At 45.8% G+C, this 21,469-nt stretch overlaps 2 protein-coding genes across 2 annotated transcripts in view; both read left to right on the top strand.

Annotated features, from left to right (window-relative positions):
- Positions 1-1,135, top strand: part of tfpia (tissue factor pathway inhibitor a) — a 56,043-nt gene extending 54,908 nt beyond the window's left edge. Inside the window, exon 7 of the mRNA XM_083641923.1 lies at positions 130-1,135. Coding sequence (XP_083498049.1) covers positions 130-197 — 68 coding nt within the window. The 3' untranslated portion in view covers positions 198-1,135. The remainder of the gene's footprint in view (positions 1-129) is intronic.
- Positions 1,136-2,044: 909 nt separating this feature from the next.
- The window catches only part of calcrla (calcitonin receptor-like a), a 44,576-nt gene continuing 25,151 nt past the window's right edge, over positions 2,045-21,469 (top strand). The window contains exon 1 of the mRNA XM_083641485.1: positions 2,045-2,159. The gene's annotated coding sequence lies outside the window, so the exon portion shown is untranslated. The remainder of the gene's footprint in view (positions 2,160-21,469) is intronic.

Genomic DNA, 21,469 nt, shown 5'->3' with positions numbered 1-21,469 from the left:
ACTTTTGGATTTTATCCAAAGCCTCTCTTCCAAAAGTATTTCACTGCCAGTGCTACCAGGTGATGAATCCTTAACAAAAAATTGCCTCAAATTAATACATTTTCCTCCTGTGTTGTTCTGTCATTGCAGATCATGGGACGAAGATGATCCGAATAAGGAAGAAAATTATCAACAACATTGTGTTTCGCTCAGTCTGAACACTTGGCTTTGCATGACATCATACACTACTTTGGAATCACCTTTATTTATGTCCATATTTTTTTAACTTCACTTATTGTTTTGTAGTGCTGCAGTACTTGTATAAAAATCATGTGTGATGTATATGTATTTTACTTTGTAGTGACCACATGCAGTATACCTGGCAGTATGCAGTGCTCCCCTCCCCCCCGCACTATTTCAATTATTTCAACAATTTTGACAAAAAACAAACTTGTTTTGCTGATATATGTTCCATATAGAACTTCCCAACATTGTTGCATGATTGCTATTGCTATTGCATTTTTTTTTTTTTTTTTTTTTACAAATGATGAACAAATTATGCATGTAAACTTTCATTTCAAGTAAGAAAACTAACAACAATGTATGCATCTGCAACATTACAACCAACTCTGTGTACTATATAACTGATCTTTTTCCATATTGCTTGTGGTACAGTATGCTCCTGTATCATTAATCAATGTGAAGACCATTAGCAAATTAAACTAGCAGACTATCATTATTCCAGGATCCACACATTGGACACAGCTCCAATATGTGTAGTGTTTACCAGCAAACACATTAATCACCGTGGCCTCGCTGTCACAGCTATAAATCAAGGTGTGTACAAGGTCATTGCTATTTTATTTGTGTGAGATTGAATATAAAGGTTTCTTTTATCAATAACTATGCTGTTTTCCTATGGCAATAAATCACCATTGTGGTTCTTCTTGTGTTGTTATAGTAGCCTAACAGCAGGGGGCAGTGTTGCATAAGGAACATTTCCAAAGAGTTTCAACAGCAGCAATCTCATATGAGTGCATAGTGTTTTGCTTCATTGCCCAGTCTTACTGCTAGAGGCTTCAATGAATTGGACTAATAGAGCATAAAAATGCTCTATTATGCTCTATATAATTTTTTTTGAAAAAATAAACAGACCAAAACACATTGTGTCTTTTGCCTTTCCTGCAGATGTACATTTTATAACCTGTCATCAGGCTACAAGAGTGTCAGTCCTGAATCCTGATACAGAATAGCAAAGTGGTTTACTTGTCGGTTTCTCAATTATCTGTTCATAACAGGGGTTTAAATTCAGGACTAGGCCAGACATGTTGCAGTTCATGGCAGGGTTTGGCATGGGCTAGTGCCATAGGCGGACTATATGACAGGCCCCTGGGCCTGGATGCATAAAGGGCCCCCCCTCACAGCGCACATACACACAATTAAGGCCAGAATAATATAGATTCACCTGCATCTCAACATGATTTACAGCACAGCCACCTGAGCACTCAAAGCACAACAGCACAACAACAAGAATCTTCTCTGTATCTCAATAACACAGGATTTACAGTGCAGGTACACTCAATTAAAGCCAAAATAACGCTCTAATTGCCCATAAACTATCTGGAACATTTTGTTAAATATAAAGGGTTGGAGCCATTAAGGTATCATCTTGTCCCAGGCCCGGGCAATTATACGCAGTGGCCCTAAAGAGGCTCTGGGTTATGGGCCCCCTGAGGTCTTGGGCCCCTGGGTCTGGCTCTAGTGCTACAGAAGTCCTTCACCTGGAAGGCATGATCCTGTAGAGGTCAGTAGAAAACTGTCCAACCAGCAGCTAGACCTACTGCACATTTAAAAGTCTGTCTGTGGGACTGTAGGTTCACTTCAGCAGCAAAGCTCATGCACATATAGTGCAGGACTGGGAGCAGCTCCCTGGCCTGCCTCGGCTCAGCTGTAGTCTAATGTGTGATGTAACAGGAAGTAGTAGGCTGCCTTCCAGCCAACCTGACAGCGGCTCTGTCTGCTCTCTCTGCTCTGCGCTCACTGAGCGCCGGAGAGCCGCTGCGTCTGCTGCGTTGCACCCACGCTCCCAGGATCTCAACACACCACTGGGATTGCCTTGAGACTGTATTCCCATCCATCCCTGCACTGCTGTGGCCCTCCTGGATTTTACTCTCTCTCAGGTAGGACGCCGTTAAAGTTAAACGCGTCAAATGAGGTTGTTTCGTGCTGTCTTCTCCCTCCCTGTAGTCGGAACAAGTTGAGCTGCGGTGTTGTCGAATACAATTGCAGTTGGCAATGCAATTGTGCTTGTGTTAATTCATCGCTATGCTAAGATATATTTTGTTTTGAACTTGGAAGGGAGTAATTACGCACTCGTCTGCATGATGATCAGGCTTATTGGCAGCAGATACGAGCGTTCATAATTGGGTCAAATGAATCTGCATTGGCTGTCATCGTGGATTGGAGTACAAATACTGTAGAAGTGATTCTGATTGTGATCTGGACACGATAATCCATAGTCTACATCCCAGCGCGTTATGTCACATAGGCTGCTGTATTATCATTTCATCATATAAATCACATCCAGGCTCACCTCTGCTATAAGCTTAATTCATGATGTGTTCTCTGTAGGCTAGATCGAGTAGGTCAGTCAGGCTAGAAATTTGTTTTATGAGATGCGATGCGAATAAAGCCTTAAAATAGCCATACAATTATGCTCTCCGACAACCATTAACACCAGAGTTTGTGCATGCACGATGATCCTGACCTGGACGAACCGGCGGGCTGACTCAGCGATGGTAGAAGGTCGCCATGGACATGTGTATTTGCCAGACTTGACATTAACGTTAAGTTACAGTTTCATTTCAGAGACCTTAGCCAAACAGCACATATGAAGAAGGGATGACATGATGGGATTTGACATGCCAGAAAGCCATATTGTATCAAGTTGATTGGACCCAAAAAGCATTTGGATTCAGCTCAATCCAACATGGGCTTCTGGTGTAAGCGATGGTCACTGGTTGCTAAATCATCTGCACGCATGGTTACATAAGCATCAGATTTGGACATGCTGGAAGTTTGTGGGTTGGCTGGACAACCATGAGGAGATGAGTCTGATCTAGGATTTTAGGATCCTAGCTGATGCAGAACATCCTTCCTGGGGTCCACACAAAACATAAAAGCACAACAAGACATACAGACAAAACAACAAAATAATATTAATATCCGCTAAAATCATAAGCACTGAATATAAAGTGACATCATAGATGTACTTTTTTGCATACAATGTGCAATTGCACAAAATGTGGTTACAGGCATAGGGCTATCAAGGCTATTGCTGCTGCACTTGTTTTTTAAGGCTTGTGTGCTTCAGCAATCATTCTGAGCTGGAAGTGAGTCAAGGGGTAGCTCCATTCATGAAAAGTGAAACCAAAGAGGAAGTGCCTGAAACTCTTTGTGTAGGCTATTATTGGATAGATTCTGTAACTTTCTAAGGCAGATGGAGCAAAACCATAACACATGAGCTTTTACCATTGCGCTCGCCCAGCAGCCCCGGCCGGGGTCATAAGATGGAAAAGTCGGGGCAGTCACTCAGTCAGCTCACTCCCTCAGTCAGTCATGGGCGTTTAGTGAATTTAGTGGGAGGGCCATAGCTAGGGATAGGAAGGTGGTAGAGAGTCGGAATTCAAGGGGTGGCCAGGATGAGTGGCTAGGGGGATATGGCTGGTGGGTTTTCTTTTTTTGGGGGGGTGGGGGGGCTGTAGGGATAGGGAGGTGATAGAGAGTTGGGTTTTGAGTGGTGGGGAGGGTTAGTGGCTAGGGGGATATGGGGGGAGGGGGTCATAGGGATAGGAAGGTGATGGAGGTATGGTTAGTGGCTAGGGGACTAATTGGGGGGCATTAGTTTGAGTCTTGCTACATGCTATTGTATTTCTCATGTGATTATGTAACATAAAGAAAGCAGCACCTTCCTATCCTTTTGAGTTCTCGTTAGTCTGCACCTCTTCAACTTTCTGTGTGTACTCTGTATATATCATGTGATTCTGTAACAATTAACTGGGGCAGTGCCAGACATGGTGCAGCCTAATTGCTGTTTCAATAGAGCTGAAAAGTGACCGCCCACTTTTTCCCTGTTCCAATCAGAGTCCCCATTCAACCCCCCCCCCCCTCCCCTCCCTGTTTTTATTTTTTGTTTTTGCTCCAAGTGAGATGTTTTATGGTCACTCATGATTCAGTAGGTGGCTGGTTGGCTTGGCTCCAGGCTTAAAACTCCTTATATAAGGATTTTTCTAAACATCTATGGAGAAAATGAATGGGGAATTCTCTGATGAAAAGGGGGCTGAGAAGAAGTGGGCGCTCGCTGTTGAGTTCTATTCAGCCACATCCTTAGTGCATCCACACATTAGTCACTCAGTAACACATTAGTCACTGTGTAACACAAGGCATTGATCAACATGAATGAGCAGACATTGATAAATGATGGAGGGTTGGAGAAATGTAAGGAGGCAATAAGGAATAATTTCTTCTAACAGTTTACAAGTTCTAATATCTTAAATACATTGGAAAATTTTTGAGTTGGCCAATGATTAGAAATATTGTGCATACTGTAGATTTCAGTGTGGAGTCCTCAATCAGTTTACAATACACAAAGACAGCAGTCTTCAGTCTTCATTTTGGGAACTAGCAATCGCGCGCACTTCACACGCTCGATTTCTAGGGTGGAGACTCTGGAGACCATGTGCCATGGGCGCAACATGTTGTGGGATTTATGACATCACTGATGATGTCATGATTTGCGTCACAAATCACTGATGATGTCACTGTGTAGCACGTGCGCTCGATTTCTCGGGTGTAGACTCTGGAGACAATGCGCCATGGGCTCAACATGTGGGATTTATGACATCACTGATGATGCCATGATTTGCGTCACAACTCACTGATGATGTCACTGTGTAGCCGCGTTCCCGATTTCTAGGGTGGAGACTCTGGAGACAATGCGCCATGGGCGCAACGAAGATGTCACGATTTGCATCATAAATCACTGATGATGATGCCATGATTTGCGTCGTGACACAATACGTAACACCGCAAAACCGTGACTACCAACCACCCTTAGGCAATTTTGATGATGATGATGATGATGATATACCTTTTTGAGTGGGAATTGCAGGAAATCAAATGGATGGTGTCTTTAAATTGAAGTATGTATTGTAGTACACAACCTCTTTAGTTTTTAGCTTGGACCTTGGAATGGCCAAGAGCTCCCCATCTCTGCAGCTAAGGGACTTTGGGGTGTTTTAGGGGGACATTGTGTTCAGCAATAGAAAAACAAGTATACCAGGTACATGCAATACAGTACTAGACTTGTGCTTGACATGGAGGGACACTTTGGACTCTATAGAGACTCGTGAAACAAGTCTCTGACATCTTCCAACGGCCCGGGCCTCTCTACATTAAACACATGAGCCGCCTGCGCTGTGGGATATTGGAATGTCACGCCACCATGTGTGTGTGTGTGTGTGTATGTGTGTGTATGTGTGTGTGTGTGTGTGTGTGGAGCGTCATTGTCCAGCAGCCACCAAGCGTCAGAGTCACAGAGCTCTCATGCCCGACTGACTCCACAAAACACCTATTAGATGTCTGAGACAAAGCTGGCCGGCTCCCTGGGTTTGACAGCGAAGCTTCCAAAGCCTGTTACCTCTGTGTTCTGGTGAATGTGTTCCTACAGTAAGCAGTGGCAATTAGGAGAGTCTGCCAGTGGAGTCCCATTCATATTCTACTGTAGCTGTGTCACTAAATTTAGGATCATGTCTGTGCAGTCAAGCAAAGGGACCTTTCAGGGTGATTGAGCATGCATAACGGTGTGTGTTTACACCAACACTATCAGACGATGCAAACTATGGAAAATATCCTCAAAACATCAGAGCAATATACAAAGTGAGTAAGCTTTTAAGAGTGATCAGATGCTGTTATTATGAGAGATACAGCTTCATGCACACACAGGTGTGTGCCTCGGGGATGGGAGCGGATGTAGCCTGATCCGCCATGACAAGAACGATGGTGGTCCTCCTCGCGCTGCGTATATAACCCCGCCCTCATAAATCACCAAGGCACAAGCAGAAATGCATCTCATTGATTCCACTGCCGTGTTCCCTATCCTATTGTTTCCACTGTATGAGCTCACAGCAGGTCCTTATTTTCATTAAGGGGCACAGCCGGGGGCACGGTGGTGCAGTGGTAGTAGCGCTGTTGCCTCACAGCAAGAAGGTCCTGGGTTAGATTCCTGCCTGGGGGTGTGTCCCCATTCCCATGTCCTCAGTGCCGACCCCAAAACACCAATCTCGTACTGTATTCTTCCTGCGTGTTTTATTAACCTTATACACATTCAAGCACATCTACTACACACCTTTATTGTATTTCAGCTCTGGTCGAATCAGCAGCCGTGCTGCATGATATGTGTCTGCCCTCCACTCACCCCAGGAGCAGGTTATCATATTACACAAAAGGCACAATGATGTAGATATGCATCACTCTCCAATATCTGCCCCCAGCTTCTGGATTTAGTTTCGGGGATCTGAAACCTTTTGTGTCCATTTTTCCCTGCTCATCCATTATGGACGTTTTTTTCCCCCCTATTGAATTTAATATGAGCATGACGAGATCATTGTTACTGTCTTCAGAAAGCAGCGTGTAGGGGGCGCTGTTGTGCCTGTGTGTGGCGGTCAGCATGTAGGGGGTGCTGTTGTGTCTGTGTGTGGCAGTCAGCAGCATGTAGGGTGCTGTTGGGTCTGTGTGTGGTGGTCAGCATGTAGGGGGTGCTGTTGTGCCTGTGTGTGGAGGTCAGCAGCATGTAGGGTGCTGTTGTGTCTGTGTGTGGCGGTTAGCATGTAGGGTGCTGTTGTGTCTGTGTGTGGCGGTTAGCATGTAGGGTGCTGTTGTGTCTGTGTGTGGCGGTTAGCAGGTAGGGGGTGCTGTTGTGCCTGTGTGTGGCGGTTAGCATGTAGGGTGCTGTTGTGTCTGTGTGTGGCGGTTAGCATGTAGGGGGTGCTGTTGTGTCTGTGTGTGGCGGTCAGCATGTAGGGGGTGCTGTTGTGTCTGTGTGTGGCGGTTAGCATGTAGGGGGTGCTGTTGTGTCTGTGTGTGGTGGTCAGCATGTAGGGTGCTGTTGTGCCTGTGTGTGGCGGTCAGCGTGTAGGGTGCTGTTGTGCCTGTGTGTGGCGGTCAGCATGTAGGGTGCTGTTGTGTCTGTGTGTGGTGGTCAGCATGTAGGGTGCTGTTGTGTCTGTGTGTGGTGGTCAGTGTGTAGGGTGCTGTTGTGTCTGTGTGTGGCGGTCAGCATGTAGGGTGCTGTTGTGTCTGTGTGTGGTGGTCAGCATGTAGGGTGCTGTTGTGTCTGTGTGTGGTGGTCAGCATGTAGGGTGCTGTTGTGTCTGTGTGGCGGTCAGCATGTAGGGGGTGCTGTTGTGCCTGTGTGGCGGTCAGCATGTAGGGTGCTGTTGTGTCTGTGTGTGGCGGTCAGCATGTAGGGGGTGCTGTTGTGCCTGTGTGGCGGTCAGCATGTAGGGGGTGCTGTTGTGTCTGTGTGTGGCGGTCAGCGTGTAGGGTGCTGTTGTGTCTGTGTGTGGCAGTCAGCATGTAGGGTGCTGTTGTGTCTGTGTGTGGCGGTCAGCATGTAGGGTGCTGTTGTGTCTGTGTGTCGCGGTCAGCGTGTAGGGTGCTGTTGTGTCTGTGTGTGGTGGTCAGCATGTAGGGTGCTGTTGTGTCTGTGTGTGGTGGTCAGCATGTAGGGGGTGCAGTTGTGCCTGTGTGTGGCGGTCAGCATGTAGGGTGCTGTTGTGTCTGTGTGTGGCGGTCAGTGTGTAGGGTGCTGTTGTGTCTGTGTGTGGCGGTCAGTGTGTAGGGTGCTGTTGTGTCTGTGTGGTGGTCAGCATGTAGGGTGCTGTTGTGTCTGTGTGGTGGTCAGCATGTAGGGGGTGCAGTTGTGCCTGTGTGTGGCGGTCAGCATGTAGGGGGTGCTGTTGTGTCTGTGTGTGGCGGTCAGCATGTAGGGTGCTGTTGTGTCTGTGTGTGGTGGTCAGTGTGTAGGGTGATGTTGTGTCTGTGTGTGGCAGTCAGCATGTAGGGGGTGCTGTTGTGCCTGTGTGTGGCAGTCAGCATGTAGGGGGTGCTGTTGTGTCTGTGTGTGGCGGTCAGCATGTAGGGTGCTGTTGTGTCTGTGTGTGGTGGTCAGCATGTAGGGGGTGCTGTTGTGTCTGTGTGTGGCAGTCAGCATGTAGGGGGTGCTGTTGTGCCTGTGTGTGGCAGTCAGCATGTAGGGGGTGCTGTTGTGTCTGTGTGTGGCGGTCAGCATGTAGGGTGCTGTTGTGTCTGTGTGTGGCGGTCAGCATGTAGGGTGCTGTTGTGTCTGTGTGTGGCGGTCAGCATGTAGGGTGCTGTTGTGTCTGTGTGTGGCGGTCAGCATGTAGGGTGCTGTTGTGTCTGTGTGTGGCGGTCAGCATGTAGGGTGCTGTTGTGTCTGTGTGTGGCGGTCAGCATGTAGGGTGCTGTTGTGTATGTGTGTGTCGGTCAGCATGTAGGGTGCTGTTGTGTCTGTGTGTGGCGGTCAGCATGTAGGGGGTGCTGTTGTGTCTGTGTGTGGTGGTCAGCATGTAGGGTGCTGTTGTGTCTGTGTGTGGCGGTCAGCATGTAGGGGGTGCTGTTGTGTCTGTGTGTGGCGGTCAGCATGTAGGGTGCTGTTGTGCCTGTGTGTGGAGGTCAGTGTGTAGGGTGCCGTTGTGTCTGTGTGTGGTGGTCAGTGTGTAGGGTGCTGTTGTGTCTGTGTGTGGCAGTCAGCATGTAGGGTGCTGTTGTGCCTGTGTGTGGTGGTCAGCATGTAGGGTGCTGTTGTGTCTGTGTGTGGCAGTCAGCATGTAGGGTGCTGTTGTGTCTGTGTGTGGCAGTCAGCATGTAGGGTGCTGTTGTGTCTGTGTGTGGTGGTCAGCATGTAGGGTGCTGTTGTGTCTGTGTGTGGCAGTCAGCATGTAGGGTGCTGTTGTGTCTGTGTGTGGCAGTCAGCATGTAGGGTGCTGTTGTGTCTGTGTGTGGTGGTCAGCATGTAGGGTGCTGTTGTGTCTGTGTGTGGTGGTCAGCAGTGTGCAGCGCTCTGTAGACTCTACAGTAGAGGATACTGGACAGTGGACAGAGGCTGTGTGTGGTTTCCAGGGTGTTCCGTGTTTGTGTGAGCTAAACAAGCTGCCAGAAACTGACACAGCCTTCCTGATTTACTGGTGTGTGTGTGTGTGTGTGTGTGTGTGTGTGTGTGTGTGTGTGTGTGTGTGTGTGTGTGTGTGTGTGTGTGTGTGTGTGTGTGTGTGTGTGTGTGTGTGTGTGTGTGTGTGTGTGTGTGAGTGCGTGCGTGCGTGCGTGTGCGTGTGTGATGTGTGTACCCATTGAGTGTGTGCTCACTGTATAGTCTTCGCTGCTCACTGGCTCACTCACACTTTGCCTGTGTGCTACTGTTTGAACTTAAGCATTATTTGCATTTTTGTGTGCAAAATGTAAAGGACCTATCCCTAAGTCTGTCAACACAATTAACATTCAAACACAATGCCAAATCTAAACGGCTTGCAGTGCAAGGTGGATTTTCACTCTGAACTTTTACTGTCCCATAGCACAAAATGCACCACAATTCATCTGCAGGGGTTTGATAAGGTTACTGCTCAATAGCAATGAGTCATACTTCATTGGGTGCTCTGAGATTTCACACACTCTCCAGCTGGTACTGACCTGGATGAACACACTCTCCAGCTGGTACTGACCTGGATGAACACACTCTCCAGCTGGTACTGACCTGGATGAATACTTTAGAAGATTGGCTGGAGGCTCTCCTGTCATTTTACATTGTAAATTGTAATTGTTGTACTATTAAACTTTTTTTTTTTTTACTTAAAAAAAAATCTCCAGTGGAAATGTCATTGTTATCTAAAGCTGTCTACAGACTGTAAGATTTTAGCAATCTTATAAGCTTATTGCAGGCCACACTGCGACGTTGGATCTAACAAACTTGGGTAGGACATCAGGTTTGATGTGTGTAGACTGTACGATGATGACACCTACTGGCTCGCAGGTTATGACGCATGTCTCTATGTCAATACCAGTCAATCAGCAGTCAAGACACAAGAATCAAACGTCCGCAGCGACGCATCAATCGATGTGCGCCACAGGTGTCTGGTAGAGATGTCAACAATGAACTGACAAAGCTTAGCAACAACTGAGCCCTTTGCAAAGTGGAATTGATGTGAGTGGAAAAACATCGAAAGAAGAGGAGGAGGAGAATGTGGACGTGGTCGTGGGCGTGGCTAGGGAACAGAGGCCAACACGGGGATGCCAATTTAGCGATAGAGTTTATGGTCTATTTATTAGCCTCTACTAGCCTTTAGCGTCTATACTGATATGATCATGCAGCATTTCCATCGGTTATCATCAGACGTCGTCGTAGCTGTCAGCCTACATTTCTGACACTGTCAGAATTCGTCCTAGGCTATCTTTTGTCGCAAGACTGTGTGAACCTCTCTCACTGCGCGATGCAGGACCAGCGTTTTTGTAACCACGACCAAAGATATCTCCACGTTTCTTTCACAGCAACCGCTGTGTTATCAGCCGAGGGAAGCTCCAGAATTACACACACACACACACATGGACCCTCCAAGGACTCATAGCACACATACATGGACACGCACGCCGATACGATACGATTCCGATACACAAGGTCCCAAGTCGACACGATTTCCGATACGATACGATTCGATATCGATATTTTAGTTACAATACCAGTTTTGCTTTGATAATGGAAGAGACTCTCAAAGAACTAATGCTGTAAATTGTACAAGGAACCCTCTAACCTGGTGCATTATTAAGAAATATTAATATTTACATTAAGAATTGACCATAAAGCAAGCAGTTACATCATGTAATTATTTTATATTTAAACATGACCAACATAGTCATTCAACATCTTATCTTTCTTTACAGTCTTCTGTCTCTTTCTTTACAGTCTTCTGTGAGAAGCCAAACAAATTTAGATTTCCACTATACAACAGAATCATTGAACAGCAGCATGTTGTAAACAGTGTTTCATAAAGTATAAATGCTTTGTAAAGAAAAGAAAAGAAAGTTAAATACAGCTCATGAACATTTCCAGTTCACAAACATTATAGTGCAAACAGATTTGAGGTCTGTACATCTGGCTCATGGTGCATGCACAATGCACATGTAGCCTACAGTATTTATGTTTTTGTTTCAACTACAAACATAAATAAACATCAACTTGAAACTATGTTTTAACTACCACACACATCCTATAATATTATAGCCTATGTTTTTTTTTGTTTTTGTTAATGCATTTTAAAAGATCTGGGATTTATGTATCGATACTTGTTCCTTCACATGAATATCGATATATCGATTTTTTTTTAACCCAGCCCTAACAGTTACTACCTGCTCCCACCTGGAAGCAGCCCGGCCAGTCGTCTTCTGCTGGCCACTAACAAGCCAGGTGCTGTGCATGCTGCCTGCTGCCTGAACAGCCTCCTCATTTCCCCATTCAGATTCTTCCAAACATATTTTGACTTAAAAAAAATAAAAATTTCAAAACCACTGACTTCTGCACGGCCTTCGTTCTTCGGCCTCATAGCCCACACTCTTGTAGGCACAGCTAAGTGTTTTGGTACACAAACCCACAGGGGAGAAACATAAGCCTGTTTCTAATGACGTGAATAGCCTTGGAGGTCAAGTCTAGGCCTAAAGCGTGCACATGGAGGATATACTTTGGCCTCCATGGGGTCCTTCTTAAAACAGCATTGAATTTGACCCTGCTCCATGGGCTATTTTTGTCAAGCAATGCCAGCAGGGAACCACTCTCATCAGTGCTGGAAGACCCTCAAACCTAAGAGAGATATCATGATTGAATTAAGCTATCCAACTTCTCCTTAGGGCTTTTGAAAACTTCAAACTTTGCTTGGGAAATTGTGCAGGCGGAATAAATAATTTTACCAATGTTCTACCAAGAAGATAAACAACTAGAAGGGGCACTCGCAGAGCGCAGACCTGGCCAATTGCTTGTTTGTGAGGCTTGTTCGTGAGTCCGGATCCAGACCGGCTCCAAAATGTTATTGGTTCTTCCTGGGGCCCATGCTGCACCCTTCCACAAAGTTTCATGAAAATCAGGCCAGTATTCCCGAATCCTGCTGACAAACAAACAAATGGCACCAAAACCTCGTGCTTGGCGGAGTTAACAAATGCATTGGTAGCTGTTTCTTTTCGGAAGACTGCTGTTCTCTTGCCATGTGTCCTGTTCTTCTCAGTTCCTGTTTTATCTCTGATCCTGTGTCTGTATCCAACCATTTTAACCAGACCACATGAAATGCTTTGGTAATTCGGGAATCCCTTTTGTTAGCATCAACTGTGTGAGGGCGGCATGTACTTTTAGCTTTGGAAACTTGTGCTGGATAGAATGACACTGTTAAAAGTAGATGGCTCAACACAGTTAGGCTTCTAGTGGATGTTAGCAGAGAGAGATCCCATAAGGTTTCTGTGTGGATTGATGTTTCCACAGCGGAGACAAAAAACAAACAAACATGATGATAAGTGAGTTAACATCATTGATGTAATTCTCCTCTTCCCCAGATTAACTCGGAGAGAGCATGTAAACACCCATTTAAAGTCCCCGGGCAGTCCTCGCTCTCCTTGGGGGGTGAATGCCAGGACTACTAATCATAGCGACAAACAAGAATGTGAAACTCGTGGCTACATCCCGTGAACAGAAACATCCCATTGGCCTGCAGCGGTGTAAGGCAAACATAACACAGAAAGCGTAAGCGATTGTGTAAAGCTGCACTTGATTGGATGCACTTGACACAGAGCCTCGAGTGATCTGTGCAAACGTGGCTCCGTGTAGCGGAAAGAATTGGTGGAATTAGCCTCAATTTCCCAGCAGGCTTTGTGCCTCAAATGACAGGGAGCACATGCTCAACGTGTTGGGCTATTTCAACTTTAGCCCAGAAGCCCTCAGAGCACCATCAAAACATTTACATCGACACCAAGGAGAATCTCCACCAGCTATGCAGGTGCAGTGCGTGGTGGTGGCGGGTTTATTTTTAACCTGTGTATTTTTAACCAGGTATTTTTACTATTTGTTCCTTTGCGTAGACTAGAGGATGGAACAGGATTGGAACTGGATTCTTTCCTATGGGCAGACCTCCAGTAGGCTTCACTTCCTTTAGAGGTAAATTGGAGACAACCAAGGTGCTTGTGCTATGCGTTCAAACATTTTTAAGATCAGGGCATGGTGTTGAAACGGGAGCATGTGTATGTTCCCTCAGCTCAATGTTCCCTCAGATCAGTATCTTCCCAGCCAGGGGTAGTGCTAAATACAGAGGTGGGTAAACTATCCAAGGTGAATAGTTTACTTACCTTGTTTCCCCTCATTGATTGGCACAGTTCATCTGAAAAAACGTGAGTAAACTCTCATTTCAAAGATGGCGGGTAAACGGTTTACTTGCTTTTATCCTCCACTACGCCCCTGCCTAACGCGATATTCATTTTCCCAGGATGGCGAAGGCATGACCCGCCTCTGATTGGTTTACCTTGATATTTTACCCTAAACGTAAGCAATCATCACTCCCCATGCCTAACTGTAACCAATCATCAATCCTCATGCCTAACCTTAACCAATCATCACTCCTCATGCCTAACCTTAACCAATCATCACTCCTCATGCCTAAACCTAACCAATCATCACTCCCCATAAACTTAACCAATCATCACTCCCCATGCCTAACCTTCACCAATCATCACCCCCATGCCTAACCTTAACCAATCATTACTCCCCATAAACCTAACCAAGCATCACTCCCCATGCCTAACCTTCACCAATCATCACTCCCCATGCCTAACCCTAACCCAATCATCACTCCTCATGCCTAAACCTAACCAATCATCACTCCCCATGCCTAAACTTAACCAATCATCACTCCCCATGCCTAACCGTAACCAATCATCACTCCTCATGCCTAAACCTAACCAATCGCCACTCCCCATGCCTAACCCTCACCAATCATCACCCCCATGCCTAACCTTCACCAATCATCACTCCAAATGCCTAACATTAACCCAATCATCACTCCTCATGCCTAAACCCATCATCACTCCCATGTGTAAACCTAACCAATCATCACTCCCCATGCCTAAACCTAACCAATCATCACTCCCCATGCCTAAACCTAACCAATCATCACTCCTCATGCCTAAACTTAACCAATCATCACTCCCCATGCCTAAACCCAACCAATCATCACTCCTCATGCCTAAACCTAACCAATCATCACTTCCCCTCATGCCTAAACCTAACCAATCATCACTCCCCATGCCTAAACCTAACCAATCATCACTCCTCATGCCTAAACTTAACCAATCATCACTCCCATGTCTAAACCTAACCAATCATCACTCCCCACGTGTAAACCTAACCAATCAACACTCCCCACGTGTAAACCTAACCAATCATCACTCCCCATGCCTAAACCTAACCAATCATCACTCCCCATGCCTAAACCTAAGCAATCATCACTCCTCGTGCTTAACTTAACCAATCATCAGTCCTCATGCTTAACTTAACCATTCATCACTCCTCATGCCTAAACCTAACCAATCATCACTCCTCCTCATGCCTAAACCTAACCAATCATCACTCCTCCCCATGCCTAAACCTAACCAATCATCACTCCCCATGCCTAAACCTAACGAATCATCACTCCCCATGCCTAAACCTAACCAATCATCACTCCTCATGCCTAAACCTAACCAATCATCACTCCACACGCGTAAACCTAAGCAATCATCACCTAATGCCTTCAAAACAGCTTCAGTCCTCCTTGCAATGCTCTACAACTCCTGGACTGTGTGTATTGGGATATTGGACCGTTTACCAACCAGGAAAACACCACCTAGTTCTTTGAGGGATGAAGCAGGTGGAAATCTACTTTGAAATCTCTGAACAGAGAAATGAACGCACACAGACAGACACCACGGATCAGTGTGGCCAAGGCCTTACTGTGTAAATCATCGACATGTCCATGAGGGCTTGAATAATCACTGCTAGCTATTGTTTTTCTTATGTTTGCTTTTCATATTCTAATCTTTGTATTGAGTTATTATTTGATGCATATATATTCACATTTTTATAACATTTCTATACTGCCAGCGAGTCTCCTAAATTGATCACACAGAAGAACAGGCAGAACCATTTTCACACTGCATAGTTTTAAGGCTCACGCATCCATTTGTATTCCTGCTGCTGTTGCTGTTTGAACTGTGCAGTAAACAATATGTAGCACCTGCCTCCCTTTTCTTATTCTCCCTTGAGCTAATATCAGAACGCGCTCTACTCTTCAATGCCACCACTACTCACACCAAGCTCCATCTGCTGGCCATGGGAAATGTGACATGTAGGCACAAGGGTTTGGATGTAATAAGAGGAATGCTGTGGCATCTGGGTTTGTTATCTGCAGCAAGGCTTTTAGGCATGCAATACAACCTCTCTCTTGCCAAGTCAATGCAAAAAATGGCATTAGTTGAAGGGGGCAGAGACAAAGAAGATGTTTCATGCAGGAAAGATGACTCCTCCCTCACATCTGTGTGGGATTGTTATTTTTCCTCTGACATCTGGTGGTGCCCTGGGCAACCTGGGAGCTTGCATGAGGTCTGCTCTCAGTGTCCTGGGCTTACTAGATACGTTCAAGTCTAACAACTCTGACATTTTTTCAGTCACACGGAAGAGATTATCTTTAAATGTACAGCTGATCCCATGGGAAATGTCCATGGGTCCGTGACCAAGCTATATTTGGTCTTGGTGTTGCCGTAGTTAATCCAGAGGAAGCTCTGGAGAGAGCCTCACTTTTCTTCTCATGCCCAGCATGGTGTTGAAGACAGGAATGGACTTTTCTTAGAATCTGTCGTTTCCTAGAATCTCTTCCCTCTACTCCACTTCCTCTCCTTGTGCCCACAGAATGACCCACAACAGTGGGAGTCTAAGCCTTGTTCTTGTCACTGAACTCATCTGTTGGGGCTTTCAACAACTAGCATCAATGTTGATCATTACGATTTCCTATTGACTATACTCAACACTTCCCCCTCTTTTTAACTTTCATCATGCCTTTTTCCTTTGAAACTTTTTTTTAAAAGGACCCACCCACCCTTCGTTAGGTGGCTTAGCTTCGTTAGGCTGCTGTGACAGTGGGATGAATCTTGTCGTCTTGCTCGTTAGGCTGCTGTGACGTAGTGGGATGCATGGTGTCATCTTGCTCGTTAGGCTGCTGTGATGTAGTTGGGTGCATGGTGTCGTCTTGCTCGTTAGGCTGCTGTCACATAGTGCGATGCATGGTGTCGTCTTGCTCGTTAGGCTGCTGTTACGTAGTTGGGTGCATGGTGTCGTCTTGCTCGTTAGGCTGCTGTCACGTAGTGGGATGCATGGTGTCATCTTGTTCGTTAGGCTGCTGTGACGTAGTGGGATGCATGGTGTCGTCTTGTTAGGCTGCTGTGATGTAGTGGGATGCATGGTGTCGTCTTGTTAGGCTGCTGTGATGTAGTGGGATGCATGGTGTCGTCTTGTTAGGCTGCTGTGACGTAGTGGGATGCATGGTGTCATCTTGTTAGGCTGCTGTGACGTAGTGGGATGCATGGTGTCGTCTTGTTAGGCTGCTGTGATGTAGTGGGATGCATGGTGTCGTCTTGTTAGGCTGCTGTGACGTAGTGGGATGCATGGTGTCGTCTTGTTAGGCTGCTGTGACGTAGTGGGATGCATGGTGTCATATTGCTTGTTAGGCTGCTGTGATGTAGTGGGATGCATGGTGTCGTCTTGCTCATTAGGCTGCTGTGACGTAGTGGGATGCATGGTGTCGTCTTGCTCATTAGGCTGCTGTGACATAGTGGGATGCATGGTGTCATATTGCTCGTTAGGCTGCTGTGACGTAGTGGGATGCATGGTGTCATCTTGTTAGGCTGCTGTGACGTAGTGGGATGCATGGTGTCATCTTGTTCGTTAGGCTGCTGTGACGTAGTGGGATGCATGGTGTCGTCTTGCTCGTTAGGCTGCTGTGACGTAGTGGGATGCATGGTGTCATATTGCTTGTTAGGCTGCTGTGACATAGTGGGATGCATGGTGTCATCTTGCTCGTTAGGCTGCTGTGACGTAGTGAGCATGGTGTCATCTTGCTCGTTAGGCTGCTGTGACGTAGTGAGCATGGTGTGGTCTTGCTCATTAGGCTGCTGTGACGTAGTGAGCATGGTGTGGTCTTGCTCATTAGGCTGCTGTCACATAGTGGGATGCATGGTGTCATATTGCTCGTTAGGCTGCTGTGACGTAGTGGGATGCATGGTGTCGTCTTGCTCATTAGGCTGCTGTCACATAGTGGGATGCATGGTGTCATATTGCTCGTTAGGCTGCTGTGACGTAGTGGGATGCATGGTGTCATCTTGTTCGTTAGGCTGCTGTGACGTAGTGGGATGCATGGTGTCGTCTTGCTCGTTAGGCTGCTGTGACGTAGTGGGATGCATGGTGTCATATTGCTTGTTAGGCTGCTGTGACATAGTGGGATGCATGGTGTCATCTTGCTCGTTAGGCTGCTGTGACGTAGTGGGATGCATGGTGTCGTCTTGCTCGTTAGGCTGCTGTGACGTAGTGGGATGCATGGTGTCATATTGCTTGTTAGGCTGCTGTGACATAGTGGGATGCATGGTGTCATCTTGCTCGTTAGGCTGCTGTGACGTAGTGAGCATGGTGTGGTCTTGCTCATTAGGCTGCTGTGACGTAGTGAGCATGGTGTGGTCTTGCTCATTAGGCTGCTGTGACGTAGTGAGCATGGTGTGGTCTTGCTCATTAGGCTGCTGTGACGTAGTGAGCATGGTGTCGTCTTGCTCGTTAGGCTGCTGTGACGTAGTGAGCATGGTGTCGTCTTGCTCGTTAGGCTGCTGTGACGTAGTGAGCATGGTCTTGCTCGTTAGGCTGCTGTGACGTAGTGAGCATGGTCTTGCTCGTTAGGCTGCTGTGACGTAGTGAACATGGTGTGGTCTTGCTCGTTAGGCTGCTGTGACGTAGTGAGCATGGTGTCGTCTTGCTCGTTAGGCTGCTGTGACGTAGTGAGCATGGTCTTGCTCGTTAGGCTGCTGTGACGTAGTGAGCATGGTCTTGCTCGTTAGGCTGCTGTGACGTAGTGAGCATGGTGTGGTCTTGCACGTTAGGCTGCTGTGATGTAGTGAACATGGTGTGCTGGTGTCGTCTTGCTCATTAGGCTGCTGTGACGTAGTGAGCATGGTGTGGTCTTGCTCATTAGGCTGCTGTGACATAGTGAGCATGGTGTGGTCTTGCTCGTTAGGCTGCTGTGACGTAGTGAGCTTGCACCTGCACTCCTCATGTCTATTTCCCTGCTAAATGGTTTCATGTTAAGGTAACATGAGCCCAGCTGATAAGGCCTGTGGCCTGGGACACCTGCTGTCTGCAGAAACCAGCCCAACACCTACTGCATGGAAGGAATACCAACAGACTGGGTCTGTGAAAGTAAAGAAAACACACCGTGATACAGTACACTGACAAAGTGAGAGGGGATAGGTGTTAGTTTTTTGTTATCAAACTTTGGTCCAATAGGATTTACACTGATTAGGACCAACAATACCAAGACAAAGACAGAATACCAAGTATTTGTGTGTTAACATTAACATTATTAACATTAACATTAACTTTATAATCTATTTCATTTTCAACAACCAACAGTTTTGAAACTGAAATCGTTAAGGTGCAGCATCAGTTTACTATATAGCCTACACATACATGCTTGAAAGATTTCAGTGGAAGCAAGTTGTGATATTGCCAAAGGGGTTATGCATGTTTTTATGAGCTCAGTATCTTTTGGTCAGATGATTGTTTCTTATCTTGGAGACCACAGGTAGTTTTTGAAGTCATTAGGTCACAGCTGCGAGTAGTGTAATGCTCTAAAGCTGCATGTTGGCTGTGGCGTGGCCATTACCTTAACTAATGGTTGATCTCCAGGATCATCAAACCCACACTGCAGCTGAACGCAGCTTGCCAGCCATTGTTCCCCTTCCATTCATTCAGTAGTTGTGGGTCACCAGTGCTGGAGGGTTTCCCCACCTAAAAATAACTCTGCTCTAAAAAGAAAAGGAAAAAAGAAAGAAAGAAAAAACATTATCTTATTCCCTCCTCTGACCATCAAATATATAAGGACCAGTGTTTACAATTTGTCTAAATATCTTAAAATCTTAGAAAGATGAACCGGTTTGGAACTGCAATCATCTGAGGAAATAGACATGAGATCTGCTGAACCCAGAATCAAAAGTTGTCTCGTTCCCCCTCACTGCTTATCAAAATGATGAAAGACTGAAAAGTCAGTTGAACTCTTGAGACCCAGAGAGTGACATGTTAGTATACTTACAGTAATGAGTGCTGTGCTGCATTCAGTAAGAATAACTGCACTGATTCTCCAGCTGGCTATTTCCCCCCCTCATGTGTTTATAAAGTAATTACAACACAGGACTCATCTACTGTATGTATGTACACCAGTGACAAGCGTAGTGTTTGGCTTTTAGAAGCTGATCATGGAATCAAACAGACATTGCGGTGGACCATTGTTTCTTTTTCTGTCCTCACCGGCTGGTGTTGGACGCATCAGAAAGCATGCAATAAGGCCAATTGTGTTACATTCTGTTACGGTAACACAGTGTTACATTCTGTTACGGTAACACATTTGTAACCAGTTTGTTCCCCTGATAGAAGTCAGTCAGGACAGATGCTAACGGCTGCTGAAGTGGATCTTTTCTCAGACCCTGTTTACACCGGAGAAAAAATTTACTTTAAACGTTTAAAGTCGAGCTGAATCCCTGTTTTTTATACCTGGGTATTCAGTGCACCAATTTAATAATGTATGCAAAATAATTCACAAAAATCACATTTATTTAGTTTTTCACACTTTTTCACTTCAAATGTTTATTTTTCAAGATTGCATTCATAATCATCTGCTTCTCTGCGGATCCCACTCGCATAGCGCCACAACACGCTGAATCCCACTCGATTTGGGGGTGGAACACGCCAGGATTGGCCAACGACAAATCCAGTCCCCAGAATTGTCAAATCATCATCGACACGCTATTATGGCCTGTGCTACAATGGGTTCCGTTTGGTTCAGATTTTTTCCCCTTGTCTAGCTGAATGCTTGTTTGCACTCAGTGTTACTTGGATAAAAAATGGCAAATGTTAATTGTGTAAGAGAGAAATTATCAAATCATAACAGGCCCAACTTTAAAGTTGTATTCCTCCTCTTTACACTGAGGCTTCTTACAAGAATCTGAAATACATTATACAGTAATTGTACAGGAATATAAGGTAGTTTTACACCAATTTGCACAACACTTGTCTAGCAGAAGCTGTCAGTGTTTCTCCATGTCAGGACTTCATCACTTCTCATCACTCCTCTCCTCACTAAACCCTGTATCCTGCTCTACATCAAAGCTGTAATGATGTTGTAGTTCTCTGCTAGCCTGATGCATATCTGAATGTAATGATGTTGTAGTTCTCTGCTAGCCTGATGCATATCTGAATGTAATGATGTTGTAGTTCTCTGCTAGCCTCAGGGACGTGCAGAGAACATTAGAGGGGCAGGGGCTCAAATTCATGAAAGGGCACTACAGCCGGCCTCCGGAGGGCGGCGGCGGAAATTTGAGGCAATTTGAAGGCCAATTTAGGGGTATAACTCATTTTAAATATTCCGATTTTAACCAGATTTAGAGGAATATCTCATTTTAGGATGAGACTTTGACAAACATACATACCTGATTCACGTTGACTGACTGATATATCTGTCAGACTGTGTGCGCCTGTGCTGCTGCTGTCCATCTGCATGGTTGCTCTGGCTGAGTGGAGTGCGCACTGCTGGAGTGGGTGGGGACGGGCCACGTGCGTTTTTAGGTTGGTGCCTTCAGGGGCGGTTTAGAAAAACACTGCTCCATGCAGAGGCCTATTACAAATGGTGCATTCAAGGCCAAGAGAGCTCGGAAAAGGCATTTCTCTTTGAATGCTGCCTTCAGTGATGGCATGGAAAGGGCAATTTCCATACAAAGCACCATTAGAAATGCATTCATGGTCAGGAAAGGGCACTTTTTATTTTATTTTTTCATGTGTCTGAGCCGTTTGTTTTGTTCATGTGTTGTTGGAATGAAAATGAAAAATGTATTATAAAAAAAAAAAAAAAAAAAGGCCTTTTTTTACAGACTGAAAAAAAGGCAGGGGCTCAAGCCCCCTTTCATGTCTATGTGTACACGTGCCTGGCTAGCCTGATGCATATCTGAAGTTGTAGTTCTCTGCTAGCCTGATGCATATCTGAATGCCACTGAGCACAACTTGGAGGATGGGGCGCCAAACTTCCTGTGAGGGCAGAAGGATGTTTAC

The sequence above is a fragment of the Poromitra crassiceps genome (genome assembly GCF_964638095.1).
Source record: "Poromitra crassiceps genome assembly, chromosome: 8".
Lineage (NCBI taxonomy): Eukaryota > Metazoa > Chordata > Actinopteri > Beryciformes > Melamphaidae > Poromitra > Poromitra crassiceps.
The sequence above is the reverse complement of the archived record's forward strand: the minus strand, read 5'-3'. Positions and strand labels throughout refer to the sequence as shown.